Below are 19,664 nucleotides of genomic sequence, written 5' to 3' on the forward strand. Positions count from 1 at the left end.
CAGTTTATCTAACATAAACTAAAGAACAAATAAGATTGCACACCCAAACCAGGATCTAAATCTCCTCTGCTCTCAAGACTCTCTCTTTACTTATACTTTCTCCAGAGCTTCCTAAATTTCAAAATGAGAGAGACCTAAATGCAAATTTTGTTTATCATTCCTTTTTAATTCTTACTTATATTCATAATGATGGGAATAAGTTGAAATTTAAATTGAAATCTACTTTATTCATAGAAAAAGCCCATAGAAGTTGATGACAGATGTCCCGTTCATTACAATGATAATAATACGCAATCACCCTGAAGATATTTATATTTTCCACCTGTTGGAAATCTGTTGACTTTAGTACTTTGATAAATGTTCAAATGAAAGAAATACTGAAGTGAGAAAGCTGTAACATCCCAAAGGCATGATTAAAACATAGTATATTTTTATCTAAGACTATATTACCGTTGCTTACTTTGTGCCCAAACTACTCTCTGCCAACACTCAGTCAGGCTGTCCTGTTAGTTACTGTCTAGAAGAGCAGTGGAGAGGTGCCTTCCTTCTCTTCTTGCACACTCTCCAATGTCACAGTCTCTCACAGCACGTCTCCAACTTGTTCTCTAGAAACAATGCAATTTTAACACCCTGCACAAACTTTAATCACCAGTCCACAAACAGCATGCTTTTGCCGAATAACTCTACCACACACAGTGGTAACCTCTACTAATAAATTTCTGTTTGGAGATCCCAACCACAAGTTGTATTGCCAAACAATTCACTATCCAGTATTACCGGTAATCATTTTGTATTTAAGTAGTGCTTGCTGTCCCTGCCCGAGACTGGGATGTCACCGTACATTTACACAGTTGTCAACTCTGCCTCCTCCTGACAAATCATACCCAGGCAGATCTATGGGAGAAATGAAGTACTGTCCCACCTATTTTATAGAGGGTAAATTGAAGTATAAAGACATATGACTTAACAATAACAGAGCTGGAAATAGTCCAGATGTTACACGCTTCAGTCTTGAGTCTAAAAGATGAGACTTCATTAAGATTCTTATTCCTATCATTCCATCACCAACATGAAAGGTTCACGTATCCAGACTACAATAAGCTCCAATCATGCTTCTCACAAATACCAGTATGCTTTTTGGAAAGAGAGAATTTAGTTTATGCATTTTCTCTTGATTTTTGAGAGGATTGCTATAGTTGAATTTGTACCTGAGCAACTCTGAATTCACAGTTGCCTTGCTATGAAGTGAAGACATCAATCAGTCTAACAATGTGTTGAGTTTATCTAGCTCATCCCTATTTGATTAAAAAAAAAAAAAAAAAGAAAAATAATTTCTTCTCTCTTTGGAAGTTTTTTATATTCTTTGGTGTGTGTAACATGAAAAAAATCCCCACATTTGACCAAAATGTTATTATGAGTATTTTCTAAAAACAGCCAATTCTGCTCATTTGTAGTCAGAGCATTGCTTGTAGGTCACAACAGACTTCTTGCTCAAGGCTTTTCCAAAATGCTTCTGAAATCTGTAGTCATTCATCATTAAGCAGCTAGTGACTCATACCAAAAGGTTTGTATGAAAGCTCCATAAGGAATGACTGCACATGCACATTTGAAGTTTTTTTCTGAATTCTTAAATGAACTGTAACGAGAAAGTAAACGTTAATATGGTCTGATCTACAAAAATCAGTTAGATTTTGCTACCAGTCCTATAATTTGACCGCAAATTCTGCATTTGTGAGAGGAGATGAATAAGTAACAAAACACTTGCGTACTAATTTTTTTTTAAAACAGGCCAAAAGATGGCAAGCCAAATTGCTAGTCTGAGATCGTTTGAGCAGTAACTACTGGAGTCTTGCTGGCTTACTGTGTTACTCAGTTAGGATGGACGGGACTGCTAACATCAGAAATTAGCCTGCTAATTAGGCTGCTAATTTGTTCCATGATGGCCATTTCTGTGTAGGAGATCATTTAATGCTTGGCACGATATTGTTATGATATGTGCAAGCCTTTTACTTTCACAATTACAAGCATCACACAAATATATGGCATCTCGATGCTGTGATACAAACTCTTCTCTGTAAATTTGTTATAAACACTGTTCATTGCAGCGTCTCCAGCCTCTCTCGTACTATAGCTTCCTTAAAAGAAACAAAATCAAAGCAGACAGCCCATGATCTTCAGGATGTTGAAGTGATGCTAGGATCTCATTGTGTTTCCTTAACAGCCCAAAAGAGATGACCTTGAGAATATTTTCTGCCTTTGTTGTCTGCCCAAACAAAAGAATGTCTCTTCAGTAAGGACTCTGAGTTTAATTGTGACATTTCGTCCACAATTAGAAGTGCAGTTGGCTTTAAGTATTCTTTTCTTCTTAGCATGCGCTACTGTCAATTCTCATCTTGCTCAACTTCTTTATTGAAAAAGAAAATAAACTGAAATAAAAATAAATCTCACTGTTCAGATATAATTTCTACTAAGATTTTGCTTAGCAGTACTTGAAGTCAACTGCAAATGCTTCGCTTTGAAAATTAGTGTCCAAAGAAGTATTGAGGAAAGCTGAAACTATTGCTTTCTCTTTTGCACCTTTCTATGATACTATTGCATTGCATTCTTCCATGTGTAGTAGAATTTGAGTTAAGTTAATGAGTGAACCTGATCTCACACACACCCCCCCCGCCCCCACAAAGTGATTTGGATCTTATTGCAGAGCAGTTCTGGAACATGAGAACCACATTCCCTTAGGGTGAAGCCTAAACAGGATGTTTTGCTTTACAAGTTCACGTAATGTTCCGCACCCATTTGAGAATGGCTAGTCCACAGGGCTAGCTGGAGTCCTGAAGCACATGCATACAGCACAGATGTCAGATCCACAGCACTGTTGTTCAGCCTAAGCTCTATGTCTCACTAGTGCACACAGTTTTCTAGCACACTAACCCAGAGTAGTTGTTTTACTGAAGGACTTTAATAATGGCAGTTCTCTTTTGAATTATACCCTTCTCCTCTCAAGGAGGAGGAACAGACACATAATAACAACAGGTTGTTTTAATTATATTTTTAACATCTGTAATACAAACAATAAATTAAACACAGTAAAAATAATTAAATAAAGCTTGAGGTTCCAGCCCTCATACAAATAATTCAAATCTATAAAACAAAGACAAGTTTAAAAATAAAACCAGCATGAGTTATGAAAAAAATAAGTAGTTTCCATATAATATCAGTTAAATGATTAGGAATAACGTTCTGACTTTTGACAGCTGCAGCATTCAATGGGTGCCGAGTCCTTAAAGCCTCTCCTGGGTACATAGGTTCATGGAGAGAGGTTACATAATCCGACTTTTCAGGGGACCCAGATACCTTCAGATGTGACCTGGAAGTCCAGTCCAGTTTTCAATTTGACTTCTTGCATGACAGTTCTTAATATATTCCACTTAAGAGTTTGCAACGCTGGCACAGCTTAACACATCCTTAAGATTTTACTGTATGTTGGGTCTCTAACAATGAATCCTGTACACCAAGTGTTGCCTCAGTCTAAGTAGACTTTGGTGCTTCTTCACACATTAGTGATAATAATGCTGATGTAGATTATTTCACTTTCTGATGCAAAGGCTGATCACTGGCTCAGTACTGGTCTTAACAGTTTAGGTTTCTAGGACTTGAGTCTTACTATTGTTCAGTGTGATAAGGAAAGACTTTTAGACTCAGGCCATGTATAAAATGAATATTAGAGTTTAACAAGTAACAACTGTACCAATACTTCCAGACCAAATGCTGGTTCATAAATGAAGTGGACAGATAAGTTGATATGCATAGTATTGTGCATGGGAATACTCATTTAAATGTTAAATATTTTAGCTTCCCACTGAGTGGTTTTCAGGTAATTTGGAGTAGTAAAATACATCAACCATCTCTCTGCCTCAGGAACACTGATGCGAGTGGCAGACCCACACAAGCATTTAAGAGGAAAGTCTCTCATGACATTCAGGGCTTTAGTGTCCTTGCATCAGTATAGGCTTAATCTTGTTCATTTGAGTCCGGCTGTAGAAAAAGGTCACTTTGGTTCGGGAAGAAAACGACTCTTGGCAATCACTGCATTCATGTTGGAGTCAATCCAGTTAAGGTATCGGGTAACTCTGGTATAAACACCAGGCTTGTTTTCCTTTGCACAGCCGTCTCCCCAGCTGACAATCCCATAAAGCATCATCCTGCCATTGTGCTCACAGACCATGGGGCCACCGGAATCTCCCTTACAATGGAAAGAGAACAGATTAGGCCATTTTCTGCCGAGGGAGCCTGTTAGTGTTTTTGTAGAGTGAAACAAGCTAGTAAATACCTATGAGCTAAAGTTTTCATTTTTGAGAACACTGCATAGATAAAACAGAAGGCTCAGCATCTACTGTGACTTGAGCACAGTCTGTACAGTAAGGACTTCTCTAGTTCCCCCCTAGTAGGGCACAGAGAATAGTTACCTTGCATATAACACTCCATCCTAAATTTATAATCACAGATAATATGCTAGTGATATAAGGTCAAAACCAACACACACAATTCTTCATCACAGAATCAATTGTCTCCCTGTCCATAAAGTACTTTTACACTTAAGGACAACACTTATTCTTTTTAGTGGCTCATATGGCCCCTCTGCCCAGTAAAGGTGCAGGGAAGTAAATCCTGTTTTGAGGAATCTGTGGAGGGTCTTAGTGGCACCCTGTAATTCACCTTTTATCCTTTTGCAGAGCTATAGTTAATGCTAAGAAAGTGCAAGCCGAGGTTAGAATAGCTGCTATATTCCTCTGATGTATATCTACCAACCATTGCTTGAATAGATTGTAAATAAGCCATTGGTATTCCTCAAGGCCTAAGATACTGCACTTCTTGCACTGCCAAAGGAGGGTCTGGTGGGGGTAACACCTAACTCTAGGTCCCAAGCTTCTTCCATGCGTTTGGCCACACTGCATGTCAACTCCACTGGATGTATTAAATTCCTGCTCATAAAGAGAGACTCTTCGGACTAGTAGAATTATAATATGCCACCAACTGATCCATATAGTGTACATGTATCTAAAATTATTTAGAAGATAAACCAAACCAGTTTTACCTTGCATGCATCAGTCATCCATGTGGGATCTCCAGCACAGACCATGTTGTCAGTAACTCTGACGTTGTCATAGTATTCATATTTGCATTTTGTCTGTGGTATCAAGTTTACAGTGGCTGACATCAGTCTTTGAGCATAGTAGATGTCATCTACAAACAAAAAGATTTAACCGTTTTCACCATTCAAGGCAAAAACAGAAAATCCATAATACACATTTTCAGCACTTAGAAGAAATTAGCATAACCATTCCAGTTCTGATCCGAGGCTCTTACTACAGTTTATGCAGGGTTGGTTTACTTTTACTGTTAATAAGTTTTAAAGAGAAAAAGAAGTGTTTCAAATGCAAACTATAAAGCTTGGTTTTTAGAGGGAAAGAGTTTGATAGTTTTTGAAGGAAGTTACACACAAATGCAATCCTTTGTTCATCCTCCAACACAGCTTTAGTTTTTCCTACTCCTCACTATATCAGGAATAAATAAAAATATTGCTCTTTTGTATCTTGGCTTACTTTGTATGGTTGATAAGCCTGAGAACCATCAGACAGGAAATGCCATGGACAACTAGAAGATGATAGCAAAGATCATCTTTGAGATGCATGTGGAGTACATAGAATGGAAAGGAATCTTTTTAATCCTTTACAGATCATGGTAAAAAAAACATCCAGTTCCCACATCGTGGAAATACAACTTTGAAAAGTGAAGTCATTCACTTACAAAAATCTTGCTTTCCATAGCCAGATATTTCACACCGGGTATTGTCTCGTAAGTAAAGGTTCTTCTCTGGCAAGCAGACTGTTCTGACATATCTGGATTCTACTGCACACTGTCCTGAAGCTGTTCTTATCCTTATCAAAGCTAAGAAACAAGTCAGAGAAGATACAGTCAGATTTGTAAAGCAAGTTTCCCCCCCCTCAAGTTCTCTTGACAATAGGGAGTATCAGGTACAGTTAATGGGAATAGTTGCAATTACATTTGATTCTGGTTCCATATGGTTCCTCACATTGCCAATTTTGGTGCTGGGAAATTAACTTTGGTTTTAGTAAATAATGACCCAGTGTCATTCCAAAAGCAAACATGCCAACTTGAACTTCCTTCCTGGAAGGATAGGGACTGATAGCTCAGGGAAGATTCTCCTGCAAGTGTACTTGCAGTCAGCTTCCTGACTGGCTGTAGAGGGTGGCACCTGCCACCCTGCCAAAAAGGGGGCAGTTTATACTGTACTTCTCACCAGAAGGGCTTTTTCCTTAGCAGCAGGAATTTGGAAGGGGTAGTAGAGTTCTAAATCAAGTGCAAGAACAGCAATCAGTTCAGAACAGTTCAGAACACAGTCTATCCTGTGTAAGTTGCAAAAAAACATCTCTGATTTGTTGGGTTAGGGATAGGCCTGTGAAAGCCAGAGACACTTAGGAAAGTCTGGATAAGTTCAGGATAACCTTCAGCTAATGTGGTACCCGATATGGCATTCCCCTACTTTATGATGAAACCTACTGTGCATTTTCTTCCATCATTTACTATACATACAGTGTGATCTCTGTAGAGATAGAACAAGATGGTAGAAATGGGGAGCTACCACCAGTGCTGATGGAAAAGCCATGCCTTGTACAGGCCCAGAGATAAGATGGGCTTATAGCTGACTGCGTGCCAAGTAACTTATGCAAGTGGAAAAAATCTTGCTCAGCACAGGCCTACTTCTCAGAAGCACCTGGTTCCTGCTCCCCTTCATCTCATCTCTGGTTCTACCTTTTTTTTTTAATGTATGCCACAATTATGCAGCCTTCAGCTATCCTCAGTGTTTTAAAGGTTCATATTAAGGTAACTCTTACCAATGTCATTCTCATTGCCACCTGTGTCATCTGTAAAGTCAGGGTGAGAGATGATGTCATCAACCATGAATACTTGTTCCTTATCATCAGTAACATTCAGTGCGGACTTTCCAAGGAAGACTTTGTAGATGGATTTGTTTTGTGGCTTTTTTGACCTGAGTGAGAGTAAAGAGATTCATGAAGACTACTGGTTTCTGAAAGTGAGGTCAACAGTTTAGATCCAGTCCCAGTTCTGTTTCCTGTTTACTTTAATGCTGACAAGAAAAAGCAAAATTTAGCCAGCTCTGAAAGTTGATCCAGTATTCTAAAGGAAAGCATCCTGATTTTCCATTTGAAGGGATTAAGAGATGTTCAGGCATTTTGAAATGCACACCTAGCTAGCTGCTACTAATGCCAGGCATTGGTGGTGAGAATCCTCTGCAAGATGCCAGGAGCCTCAGCTCCTGGGCAAACAACAAAAAAACACCCATAATGTGTTGCTCGACAGCTCATCACCTTTCAGTATGACTTTTAAGTTTTGGTAACAGCCAAGGTAAAATTAAATCCTGGTTCCAATTTAGGCTAAAATTGTTTCAGTTGCACAATCCAGAGTGTTTGCATCTTGCTACCTCATTCTGCTAGACTTGGACTCACAGAGGCTTAAAGTTTATGGCTGCTCTTCTTGTTTTGCTCAATCAAAAGAACATTCTTATTACAGTATGTTTTGAAGGGTTGCTCAGTGACCATCGCACAAAGAGATCAGTTGAACAAAGTTCCGAATCAGAAGGATGCATAACTGTAAACTTACGGAGTATGAAAACAGTGTGCTGCTGTAAGCACCCAGCAAGGGTCAATTAGGCTGCCACCGCACAGAAAATGGTCGATGCCCGCTATGTTTTGGAAGATGCCAGCTACCCAAGGCTGAGACTCAACCTCTGCCTGGCTTCCACCAACAATCTTGAAGTACTTGCTGATGCTCCTTTGACCACATGCACGCCCTATGAGAGGAGAAGTTTTGTTCAGATGTTCTTACAACTAAGAACCAACCTTGTGCTATAAAAAAAAAATCAGTTGTCTTGAAACTAATGTTACTTACCACACTTCTCTATGTTGCAGGGTGTTTCTTGAATGGTGAATCCCTTTTTGGTGTAACACCAGGGCCTGTTCCTTCCATTTGGGTTTCTAGAAGATAAAGGAAATGTTCTTTTCATTATGACAGCTTAAAAGAGTGATGGTATCTTAGAATTCTAACTGTCCTGAAAAGGCCAGAAGTGTTCCGCTGCAAGATATGTCAGAGGAGATAATTAACAACTGACTGTTACTGTTGCATACTAGGAATTTTGCAGTATTATCAGCTTCAGTGGTAAGCAAGAACTCTAGACACTTCAGAGTGTCACATTCCAAATATTTTTAGTCAAACTTCATCTCTAATATTTTGTTGTTTGTTTTTTAAAAAAAACATACCATTACTTGAGGCACTTCTGGGGCTGTGACAATAGAAGTTGTCGCAGGAAGAGTGATGCTTTTCTTACCTGCAGTAGCTGTGTTTGCCTAGTCCAAGCTGCAAAGCATTCTTCAAGTGAGCATGGTAATGACCCCTCCTGATTACTGAGGGAAGGTCCCATGGCAGACATTCATCCTCTGTTGCCATTCCTCTGTAGTCCTCCCCTTTCTCTGTATAGCACGTGCTGTCAGTGTCTGAGAAAATAAATATTTCTTTAGCAGCATGTTCCTGTTTGTAATTGTTCTGAGACAGAAATAATCTGTATAGATCCTTCCAATGAGAACAGGAGTTCATGCATTACACTTGAAAACAGATGATGTAAAATCTGGACTGATTATATATTCCTATAAAATTTGTTCTATATGAATTTTCAGCATCAAGTATCTTATACTTTAAAGCATGCATATTGCGTCTTTAATAGTTTCAGTGTACTTCACAATATAATCAGTTCTTCTTCTGAACACTCCCAAACAAGTTCACTATTTCACCCCAAACTAAAACATTTGTGAGGTAAGCAACATCAGTGAGAAGGCAGGGACAAAAAAAATTAGAGATCCTGATTTTGCACCAGTATTTAGTTGTTTCTCCTCACTTAGACTGTTAGCATGAAGCACTAAAGGGTATCCAGTCATGTGTTTACAGATAATACTTTCACTTGGCATTTCATATTCATTATTTGCCTAACTTTTCAGCTCTTTTTCACTCAATTTAGTTAGTATTAAGGAAGATAGATACTCTACCCAGTTCACAGTGAATCCCAGTGTATCCTTCTGGGCATATGCAACGATTAATTCCACTAAAGAGGTAATAGGTAATGCAGGTTCCTCCATTTAAACAATGGCATTCTGCAAGTAAAAGACATCACTAATTAGAGGCAAAACATTTGAATGATGGAGTGAAATGTAGTTGCAAACTAAGTTTTAAGTATCATTAAGAGTCTTCCTTCTTGTATGAAGATATAATTGCAGGATAATAAGTTTTTTAGATTCAAGTAGAACAGGCAGATATTTACCCCTGTGATCTGATCTGCGTTTATATGGCAGCTTGTAGTGCTTCTTGCTGTAAACCTAAGGGAAAAGAAAAAGCATTTTAAGGAAGCGGTTTCTTTTATGTGGTTTAATTATCTTTTATGGGCACAGGCTCTGTTCCTTACTGTATACCTTCAACCGTTTAGTTTTTTGCATGTAGTTACCAGCTGAACCTGCTCTGTGGAATCTCAATGTGAATGAAAAGTTGAACTCTACTTGAGCAAAGCAGAACAGGGATAAAAAAAACAAACACACCACACAAAAAACCCTCAGAAACCTCCCTTCAAGCTGGTCCACTACATCAGGTCAACATCGCAGTTATTTCTGCTGTAAGGACCTAAGCAGCTCTCAATGGAGAGTGTCCCTAAAATGGGTAAGGGACCTTCTCCCTCTCCACCTCTCAGCCACCAAGCAGTGCGGCAAAGATGCAACATTCTTCAGTTGCCTCTCATTTTGGTGACCTTGGTGCTTGACATTTGTGGCATGGAATAAAAGCCAGTAGATTTACACAACAATAGATTCTTGCCCTGTACTTCAGGTCCTGCCTCTGCTTTGCAGGCTGTGTATTTCTTTCTCCATAGTATTAAATTAGACTTTTAGTACACTTTTCCTAGAGATCAGGTGGATTTGCCTGAGCTAAAACAAGTAATGGTAACAACATAATTCCATAATGTTGGAGAATGTCTCTGCTGATAGGTATCATCTGTCATACAAGTTGATAGTAAAAAATATTCCGCTTCATATCTGTTGCTGCTTTTTTTGCATCACACTTTCAAGTAGGGGAGGTGGAAATTTAGTTAAGTCCCAATATCTACCTCCATGAAGACCAGTGAGCTCTTGGTACTGAGTGTCCAGGTCTAAATTGTATTATGAGACAAATAGAAAAAGCTAGATTTCTTGGTTATTGCATGATGTCTTCACTATTTGAAGGCTAGCAGACATCTTAGGGTGAAACAGAATCAGAAGAAAAACCAAAGGGTTGAAAAACATGTTTCTTGGAAATATATGTGCAGCAGATGTATAAGTACATGCAAAGGCAGCAAATAGGAGAATTCAAGTCAAAAGTCTACTACACTGTCCAAAGCAGAAGTATAATCAAAACCAGAAGTGGTTCCAAGTGTACACCCCCCCCCCCCCCCCCCCATTTATTTCAAAACTTACAGAATCTAGTCCCGTGACAAGTGGGCCCAGGGTTACTGTGAGGAAAATTAGTAACTTCATGTTGTTAGTTCACTTCGTTCCTCTTCTGTCTGTATTATTTTGATTCTGAAAATAAGAGGAATTTAGTGTCATGTTATAGCTTGCAGTGCCAGCTTTCTTGCTTCTCTTGTCATCAGCTGGTTTCAGAATAAGTCACAAAACAATTGACAGAGGAATTAAGCATTGACTTACTGTGGAATACTTGCTTATTGCTTCCATATATTAAATCAGAGGTTATTGTTTGAAGCTTTTTTGGTACATTTAGCAATACAACCAGTTTTTTTAGAGTTTAACTGAAGCAGAGAAAGGGAAGTTGGAAAAAATCCATACTCAGTTTCTGCAGTGTGGACTAACACAGTTAGAAATTGGCAGATGTATTTAGTTGCTGTCCAACTGTTTGTACCTATTTAACTGATTATTACTACAGTGCAGCAAAAGCACCGAACATCCACATTTAGGATATGAAAGGGAAAGCACCTTTTTTCATTACCTCTATAGTTGCTGACTGCATCTTGTTGCTGCTAGGCACTTACATAAGCCTGGCCACCTCACTGAGCGCCTCTAACCACTGCAAACTCTTGAAAGTCTGGTCTTGATGTTACCTCACTTATTTACAGTATTAGAGAGGCTTAGAATGTATTCTATCTTGATTTCTTATATGCAGTTGACTCTTGTAGCCAAGCATGTATAGCAATCTTCCCAAAAGTGAGTTAAAAAATATCTTATAAAAGCAACGGGGGAAGAGAGCTATAAAGTACCAATATATCTGTGACCAATAGTCACAAGAACTTTTTTTAAAGTGTCCTCAGTTCTAGAAAACTGGAAAATTTATTTTTTTAAAAGACTCCATGGGAATCTGGTTTATATCTACAGCAGAAGCAGTGCAATACAGTAGGAGAGGGTATGCAGAAGTCGGTGCTGAAGACCTGCTCCACACTGTATCTGCTTCAGAGGTTTTTACATTGGACTAGTTCCAGTTTGGTCCTGCAGACTGGATGCCTGCTCACATTTGGAGTGCATCTTCCAGTTTAGTTTTAGTCAGAAGAAATACAGTGCAAGTACTCTAAAGCCATTTGGTGGCATGAACCAAAACATGGGAAATAGAGAAGATCAGTGGATTCATTTGAAAAGAAAAAGCTAACACAATCAAAACTAAAATGCTAATATAGATGCACCCTTTACTCATAAGCAGGTTTCATAATGCAAGAAAGCAAATCATGCCTCAGGTACTTGAACATGCACACTTCAGATTCAGCTGAGATTTCAGCAGGTATGTTTTCCCTTAAACATTTTTCACATTAAGATAATGATTTTTAGCATATTTGGCATCTACACTAGCAATTTGTCATGTGTTACCATAATTAATTTCTCAGGCCCAGCCTTCACATCACAAACAGCAGTACGGCTGAGTTCTTGTTAAAATTATGATACTCTGCAGCACGCAGAACAGCTCTTCCCCACTACTGAAACACTACATCATATGCGATTTTTTTTGTTGTTGTTTTTAGTTTGAAGAGCAATCCCTTAGTTCCGTTTAAGACTTACACCTGGCATTTGTGCCTTTAAATCATAATTCGGTTTTAGAAGCATCGCACTTACCAGCGCGGGACCGCGGAGGCGCAAGCGGGCGCGGGTGCCGGCCGGGCGCAGAGCGGCGGGTGCTGGCGGGGCGGCGCGGGGCGGCCGCTATAAAGGCCGGGCCGAGGCGGGGCGGTGTCGGTGCCGCCGCCGCCGCCGCTGCCGCCGCCCCGGGGCGAGTCCGTGTCCGCCCCGCCTCCTTGCCTTCTCCCCCCTCCCCCCCCCCCCCCAGCAAACGCCTCGGCTCTTACCTCGCTGCGAACGAAAGCTGCTGGAGTGACTCAAGGGGGAAATTTTAAAGGCTGCTTTTTAGTTTCGGGGAGGGGGGCGGGGAGTACGGTCAGGGTGAACAAACAGCTGTAGCCGGAGTTAGGTTTCTGTAAGGGGCTGTTTGGCTTCCCCGCGGCAGTCAGCGATGTCTTAGAAGCATTAAAAAAAAAAAAAAAAACAACAACAAACGTGAGTGACAGCTATGAGAAGAATGATTTGTGTTGAAACATGCCTAGAGATACGAACAACCATGGTGTGTTTTATTCATTTGGTGCTACCCATAATGAGAGAAACACAAATGATTTATTAATAGAGGATTACATTGATTCAGGTGTGGGTTAAACACAGCCCACTGGGAGGGGGTATTGGGCCAGAATGGCCCATGCTTGAGGCACTGAACGTGTTTTCAGAGAGCTGCCTCCAGCTGAAACACGGGGCGTTTGGGGCGAGCAGGGTGCATTCCTCATGCCAGCTGGAATCTATTAGGACACGGGGCTCATAGCAGGGGCTAAACTCATCTTCTCCAAAGCCTTCTTATAGCTCCCTTGCTCCTAAGCAATCTTCTGCTCCTGAGAAATTGGTCATGGTTTCCCCATAATTTCTGACTTCTGAAGAAATATTCATAAGATGCGGATGGAGGTGCAAACTGACAGACATCTATCTAAGGATGCAGGTCCAGCAAAATAGATAGTCTTTCCTATCCCGGCTAAATGTGGTTTTTCACATTATGCTGTGATGTTGTAGCAGTGTAGTGAACAACAGCAAACTGGTACATAGTATTTGTGGGTATATTCATAGGGTTTAGCTTCAGGTAATACAGGTGACTAAGCTGAGGCAGGTCTCCATAGGCTCTGTATCTTATGAAGAGCAGCTTTTTCAGAGGTCGGGTCAGGAGTTGACCTAAATTTCCCTCAAGAGGAATGTTTTCATAACCGGACAACTCAGAGCTTAAGGAGACCACCCTTCTACGTTTGACATCTAACTTCATGGATATGAGTATGGTTTAGCTTTCTTCTTCCCTCCCCACTTTCTGTTTGTGTCAAGCCTCTGATATAACCATACCTTTATGTGGATACTGGCCACTTACGTTCTCTATTCCTTTCTGTTCAGATCTTCGAGCTTACATCAGAACAGATCTCACGTCTTCTGAAAGCACACTGAATTCACTGCACTGAATGGCAGGAACTGAGTCAAGAGAAACAGCTCAAGATGGAAGTCCAAAAATGAACATAGGTAAGGAACAAATCTTTCTGAATTTCAGGAGAGTTATTTTTCTCTCTCTCTGTGGTGACTGAATATATCAACATCACAAGCAATTAGATACTCTAAGAAACAGGCAGAAAATATCAAAGTAGAATCCCCATGGAACTCTCTGCTTTAGAGGAGTGGCTATGGAGTAAACTTATCCTAGGGAATAAATTCCAGGGGGAAAAATTATCCAGATGTTAAAAGCAGTCTGGAACATTTACTTGCTTAATGAATTTTAATACACCAACCTTACACATAATAAATGAAGAAATGGGTCATGGTTTGATTCAGCAGGGAGAGCAGAGAAGGGGCAAGGTGCCAGGAAGGGGAGGGCTCCTTGGGGCTGGGCAGCTCCTCTCCTTCTTCCTTCACCCTTCCAAGGAAGGGGTGATAGGCCTTGGTGGCTTTCTTTCTGGAAAAAGACTCAACCTCAGAGCACCTGGGTTTCTCCTTTCACATTTGTTGTTCCTGAGAAGTGCGGTAGAAGCACGAGCAGTGATCTGAACCTCTGACCAAGCTGTGTACATGTCCCCTGTTCCTCGTTTCCCCCTTAAAACCTGAAGGTTCCTACTTGTTTCCCAGGTCCAAGAGCCAAAAAACTTTTGTTGTCTTCACTCTGGCACAAGATACAGCAAACTCTCTTTTTCTACCATTTGTCACATACTGAGGTTTTACTGAAATACTGTATTACTTTATTCTCAATGACGAAATATATCTAAAAGGCCACCAGGACAAATGACCTGGGCTGTGGTGGTGTTTTGTTTCAATTGGACTGTAACAGTTACTGATCAGAAACTCCCCCATGTTTGCAGTACTGCTTTAGTGCCGCCAAATTCCTTTGGTTTGAATATTTGCACTAGGTAGATGAATGAATTATAGCTGAATGATTGAACTGAAACTATGGTTTAGCAGAGAGAGATCTAAGCTAGCTGCAAATGAGTTTGCTTTGGTACGGTAAGTAATCTCACAGCAAACAAGGCCGCATGATATCTATGAGCATTAAGTGACTCTTAGGGAAGCAGAAATGGATGCGATAATTTCCAGTGCCCGAGTTCACTGAGCTGGCTGATGGCTGGCACAACAAGATCTGAAGTGAGGCTTCAGATGAAAGAAACCCTTCGACCCTTATTATGTGCCGTGCCTTAAGGCAGAGACCTTGGAAAATCTATAGGCTGGCAGTTCTGGCAAGACCTCCACCTGACCTCAGAGCTGGACCTGCCTGCACAGATAGTAAATGCACAGACCCAGGGAGTGGGAGGGGTGAAACAGAACCAGTTCTGCTACCAAGGGACTTTTGGTAGCTTCAGGGTCAGGATTTGTTCATTACTGCATGTCTCAAGAATTTAGAAGGGCCCTGTTACAAGCCATGTTATCTCTCGATAATAAGATAATGACAGGACAGAGGAAAAGAAGGTCTTTATAACTCAAAATCAAAGTTGTTTGGGAAGAACAGTGAGCAAAAAGAAATGCCTACTGAAAGACTCTCAGCAGAACTTATATGCCCAGTAGATATTAAGGACAAGCCATGGGGCTTAAAAGAGGAACTCCTGTACAGACACATGAACAAGTTTTGTGTTTTGAGAGACACCTTCTGCTTTCCAATGTTTAATTCTTTTTCCTTAAGCATGTCTGTGGTTTCATCACTTTGGTCTCTTACCTGAATTTGCAAAGGTGTGGGCAGGATGGAAAGGGGGAAGACTTTTGAAGAAAAGAGAGGTGCTACAGGAAGCAGTGTGGGTGACCTTGTAGAAGACACTTTACCTACTTAGTACGAGTACAGCATCTAAACAAGAAAATGCAATTCACAAAATTTAAAGTCATTCTCTCATTTACATAGTCAGAGCTGTTAATAATAGGGCTTTATGTATTTCTCTTGTCTGTACCTGGATTATAACACAGAGTAAAGGAAATATATACACCTATTCCAAGCTGCTCATGTGATCCAAGTCTGTGAACTGCTTGTAGTCGTATAGAACTTCTCTCAAACAGAGGTCAGATGCAGTGGATCCAACCCTGAAGAGCCAGTAGGGTCAGACTCACAGTCGGGCAGTTCTTGGTTTACTGTGGTTTAGTTTTCAGTTGCAAATTAAAGTCTTGCTGATTCTTTTAATTTATAGTTGAAGTAACTTGAATGTTTCAGGCTGATTGTCCAGCCTGACTTAGCAAATTTAGAAAACATTCCATTCCAACTAGATGAGGACACTGACCCTTTTAAAGAAATACAGGGTTTTTATCTCATCGTGGTGCATTGAAAGAGATTGTGAGGTTCGCATTGTTTTGCAGAAGTCACCAGGATGGAGGTGGTATTCCAGTGTTCATTTTCACAGCTGATGATAAAATATTAAAACTGAAGAGAAATAGCACCCACGACACATTGGTTCTGGCGGTCCCTCAGTAAACCCCAAAAGGATAGAATTCACAGAGAGTTAAGTAACCCTTTAAATATTAGTAAAAAAAACTGCCACAAAAGTGCTATTCTGCCAGGAAAAATTGCCCTTATTGTGATACCCTGCCATTCTGCACTGGTTTTCTCAGGCAGGAACACTCACGAGTTTAATACTTAAAATTACAACCATGCTTAGAAATCTGCCTTAAACCTAAAATCCTGGCCCCGTGAGCAGACGCTTGTGCGAGCCCCCGCTGAAGGTAATGGGGCTCAGTGCAGCGGGAGCAGTCCCTTCTGCTCAAGGCACTTTTAGAGCGCGGGCTCAGATGTGCCTGAGACTTCATTGCCTTAAGTCTGGTGGGTTGTGTGGAGCACGTTCTGGTTTGTGTTGTACATCAATAATATCAGAATTATGTCTGTTTTGCCAATGTGGCTTCCCATGAAATAAAAAAATCATTTGCAATTCCTCACTACTCATGGTACATTAAGAATCAGGAGGTCTAAATTTGCATATGAGCAGTTATGTGTACCTGAACCTCTGTCATCTCATGTAAAAGAGCAGGGTTAAGCCTCACATTCAGTATTTAGTTAGTGATTAAGAATACAAAAGCTAAGAAGACACCTAGATCCTTTTGACATGACTGGTCATCTCCGTAATGATAATAGTTTGTTGTGTTTTTTTTAAAAGAAAATAGCTTGTCACTGAATTAAGTGGCCCCAGTTACGGGTATATAATATAAAGAATATAGCTATGTTTACTGCTGTTTTATGTGCTGGAGTGGGGCTTCAAAATCAAACTATATTGGTTTACAGTCAAGTTTGGATTATGGCAGAAAGGATTTCAAGGCAGTCATAAAATGTTGTTTCAGAATGTTCTAGCTTCAACTTCAAAAAATGCAGGCACTTCTCCGGTAAAATATTTTGTATTCTCCCTTTGATATTAGCCAAGTTAGGTTTTTTTAATCAGTTTCCTTCTAGCTCTTGAGATAATAACAGGTATGACTGAATAAACCCATAGATTTTTAAATGTAAACAATAGATTTCAAATGTTACATTATCACCATTCATAAAGTCAAAAATATACAGCTTGTTCTTTAATCTTATTCTCTCAAAACACAGCTTGTATGAGTCCCAGGAATTTCCAGAGTAGCTGATTTTAAGTCGAATGTGATTCATAAAAATTCTTGTACTTTAATGACTCTTGATTACTTGTCAGTTGTTTGTGGTTGGAATCTGAAGCAAATAGTGATCTCATTTCCTTTAGGTACAATTCAGCTACTCAGGTTTCTTTGTTTATTTAAAATTTTGTTCCTTTGCCTTGCTGCCTACTGTTTTTCTCTTATCTGTGTGGGTAGAAGTAGCAGAGTGTATCAGTGGAGTGTCACTGGATTCTCTCTGCATGTTTGCTGACACTACTTGTTGCTTTGCAAGCAGCAGGAGTAGCTAGCCTTTATCTCTGAACTAAGCCAGTGTAATCCAAAACGTGCAAACTTGCTTCAGTCAAAACAAGAACCCAAGTGGTGTTGGCTCAGCTATTTTATTACACCAGGAGAGAATGAGGTTGAAGCTTTAAAACAATATAATGCCTCTGAAGCACAGTTTTATTGGATACTCCAGCTGTATTCGTCAAAATGACTGTGCTAGGTACAGGCACCTTGACACCTGTGAAATCCCCTGACACTGGCCCCATTTCATTCATGTGTAGAAAGCAGCTACTTGATGCATGTTCTTTTTTTAGTATACACTACTTTATTGTTTCAGTGAGCTGTCCAGATATGGATATTTTTTTGAGCAGCAATGATCACATCTGAGGATTTCTTCATCAGCTTGATTTGCACCTGCTTTTAAACTATGTTTTGTATCTCATTTAGCATTTATGAAAATCCATTGATGATGAAAATCATGAATCTCTTTGACATTTGTTGAAATTGCTCAGTTGAGACAGCCAATATTTAAAGCAAAGATTAGTCAGAGCTACCGATGTTGCATCCAGATCCTAAATAGCTTAAAATTATGTTTGTATTTAGGTCTAGGCCTATCTTTAGTTTCTAGTTGCTGGTAGCATCGCGGGAAACCCAGAATACTTCTGGATCTGAAGCTAGAAGGCAGAAAGAAAATAGAGGTTTTAGGGATTAAGCTGTGCTTCTTTTTGTGATCTTAAGTTCTGAAGTAGGATATTTTTCAAGGCAAGCCTATGTCTGCCTGCCATTTACTGATCTGGAATAGCATATTGAAATCTAATGTTAGAAATTTACAGAAACAGCTGCCTTGGACTATTATTTCAGCAGTACGTCAGTCAATCAGAATCACATTCCACAGGAAAACCAAAAAACTGAGGGCATGCCAGTTGGCAGACTTCTGGAGAAAAAAAGATTTGCTAAAAACTGTGAAGAAAGCAAATTTTGGGGCATGAGTTCTGCATGCTGTATCCCAGTGATGGTGTATCCAGGGAAACAGCATACCCTAACCTGCTGTGCAATACAGCCCAGGAGAGAAAATTGGCACTGCTCATCTCTGCGAGAGGCTGCCTGGGAAGATCGTTTAGGATTTTACTCCTTCCTCCTCTGTCTTTGGCTATCCTACTCATGAAGGAAGATAAATGCCTAAATTAACATAGACAGTTCCTACCTACAGGGAAGGAAGTGGTGATTTTACAGGCTGCCCTGCCAAGCACCACTAATACCGTAACAGATGTCTTAGTGGAGAGCCGATGAATTGTTCCTGCTCTCAGTAAGGTGTGACACTGCTGCTCTTATCAGTTTGGCCTCCAGGGAGAAAACAGCATGTTGTGTAGGTCTTGCACTTCTCAAGTAGAATCCAGGGGTGCAGGATCAGCAGCAGGGAGCCCTGTCTCCCTGGAGGGTAGCAGCTGGCTCAGGGTATCCCTTGCTGCTCACCGGAGATGCAGATTGCTTGCAGCTATGGCACAGAATTGTGCTACGATCCTTAAATGCAGGATTGTTTTGACTGTAAATATCCAGGTACCGTAATGGTGGGCAGCAGTATAAATTTCTAAAGCATTCATTATCTAAATAAATACAAGCAACTGAAAAATAACTCTGTAATCATAACATTAATGACATCAGTCATGGACTGCTCTATGAAGTACTGAAAAACCTCTGAAGAAAAAAGACGTCCCTATGAAGTTAGAGCTGAAGGAAAAGGATACCAAATGCAGAAAGATGGGCGTGCAGAGAGCACGCAGAGTCTCAATAAACTTGCAAGTGAATGGCTGTTGTAAAATTCAGAGGAAAAAGAGTTTTAAGGAGAAAAAATAAGTTGCTTCCCGGGTGCTGTTGAACAGCAGCATTCTTCCTGCATAAGCTCATAAAGAAACAGAGTTGAGAAGAAAGGGGAAACAGAATTAACTTGGGTCCTCTAATAATAGCGTGTATCTCGGGTGCTCTAATAATAGTGCTTATCTTTTCTTCCCCTCCCACTCCTTTGGATGTTTGGGCTGCAGTCTTTTTTTTCTTTTCTAGTTAGATTCCTGTAACTTATTTCTAGTATAAACACTGTGCTACTTTCCCTAATCTTTGTTTGTTGATTGTTGTTTA

General features: G+C 40.1%; 1 protein-coding gene across 1 annotated transcript; it reads right to left on the reverse strand.

The window, feature by feature from the left end:
• Nucleotides 1-4,045: 4,045 nt before the first annotated feature.
• Nucleotides 4,046-10,649, reverse strand: PLAU (plasminogen activator, urokinase; the record flags this gene model as incomplete). Its single annotated transcript, XM_082002054.1, has 10 exons — nt 10,587-10,649; nt 9,410-9,464; nt 9,138-9,242; nt 8,426-8,591; nt 7,990-8,075; nt 7,702-7,891; nt 6,915-7,069; nt 5,806-5,946; nt 5,093-5,241; nt 4,046-4,240 (listed from the first exon to the last, which is right to left on the reverse strand). Exons 1-10 carry the CDS (start codon nt 10,644-10,646, stop codon nt 4,046-4,048), a joined length of 1,302 nt encoding a protein of 433 aa, XP_081858180.1. The 5' UTR covers nt 10,647-10,649.
• Between the last annotated feature and the right edge of the window lie 9,015 nt (nt 10,650-19,664).

This window comes from Phaethon aethereus, assembly GCF_964289735.1.
Source record: "Phaethon aethereus genome assembly, chromosome: 7".
Taxonomy (NCBI): domain Eukaryota; kingdom Metazoa; phylum Chordata; class Aves; order Phaethontiformes; family Phaethontidae; genus Phaethon; species Phaethon aethereus.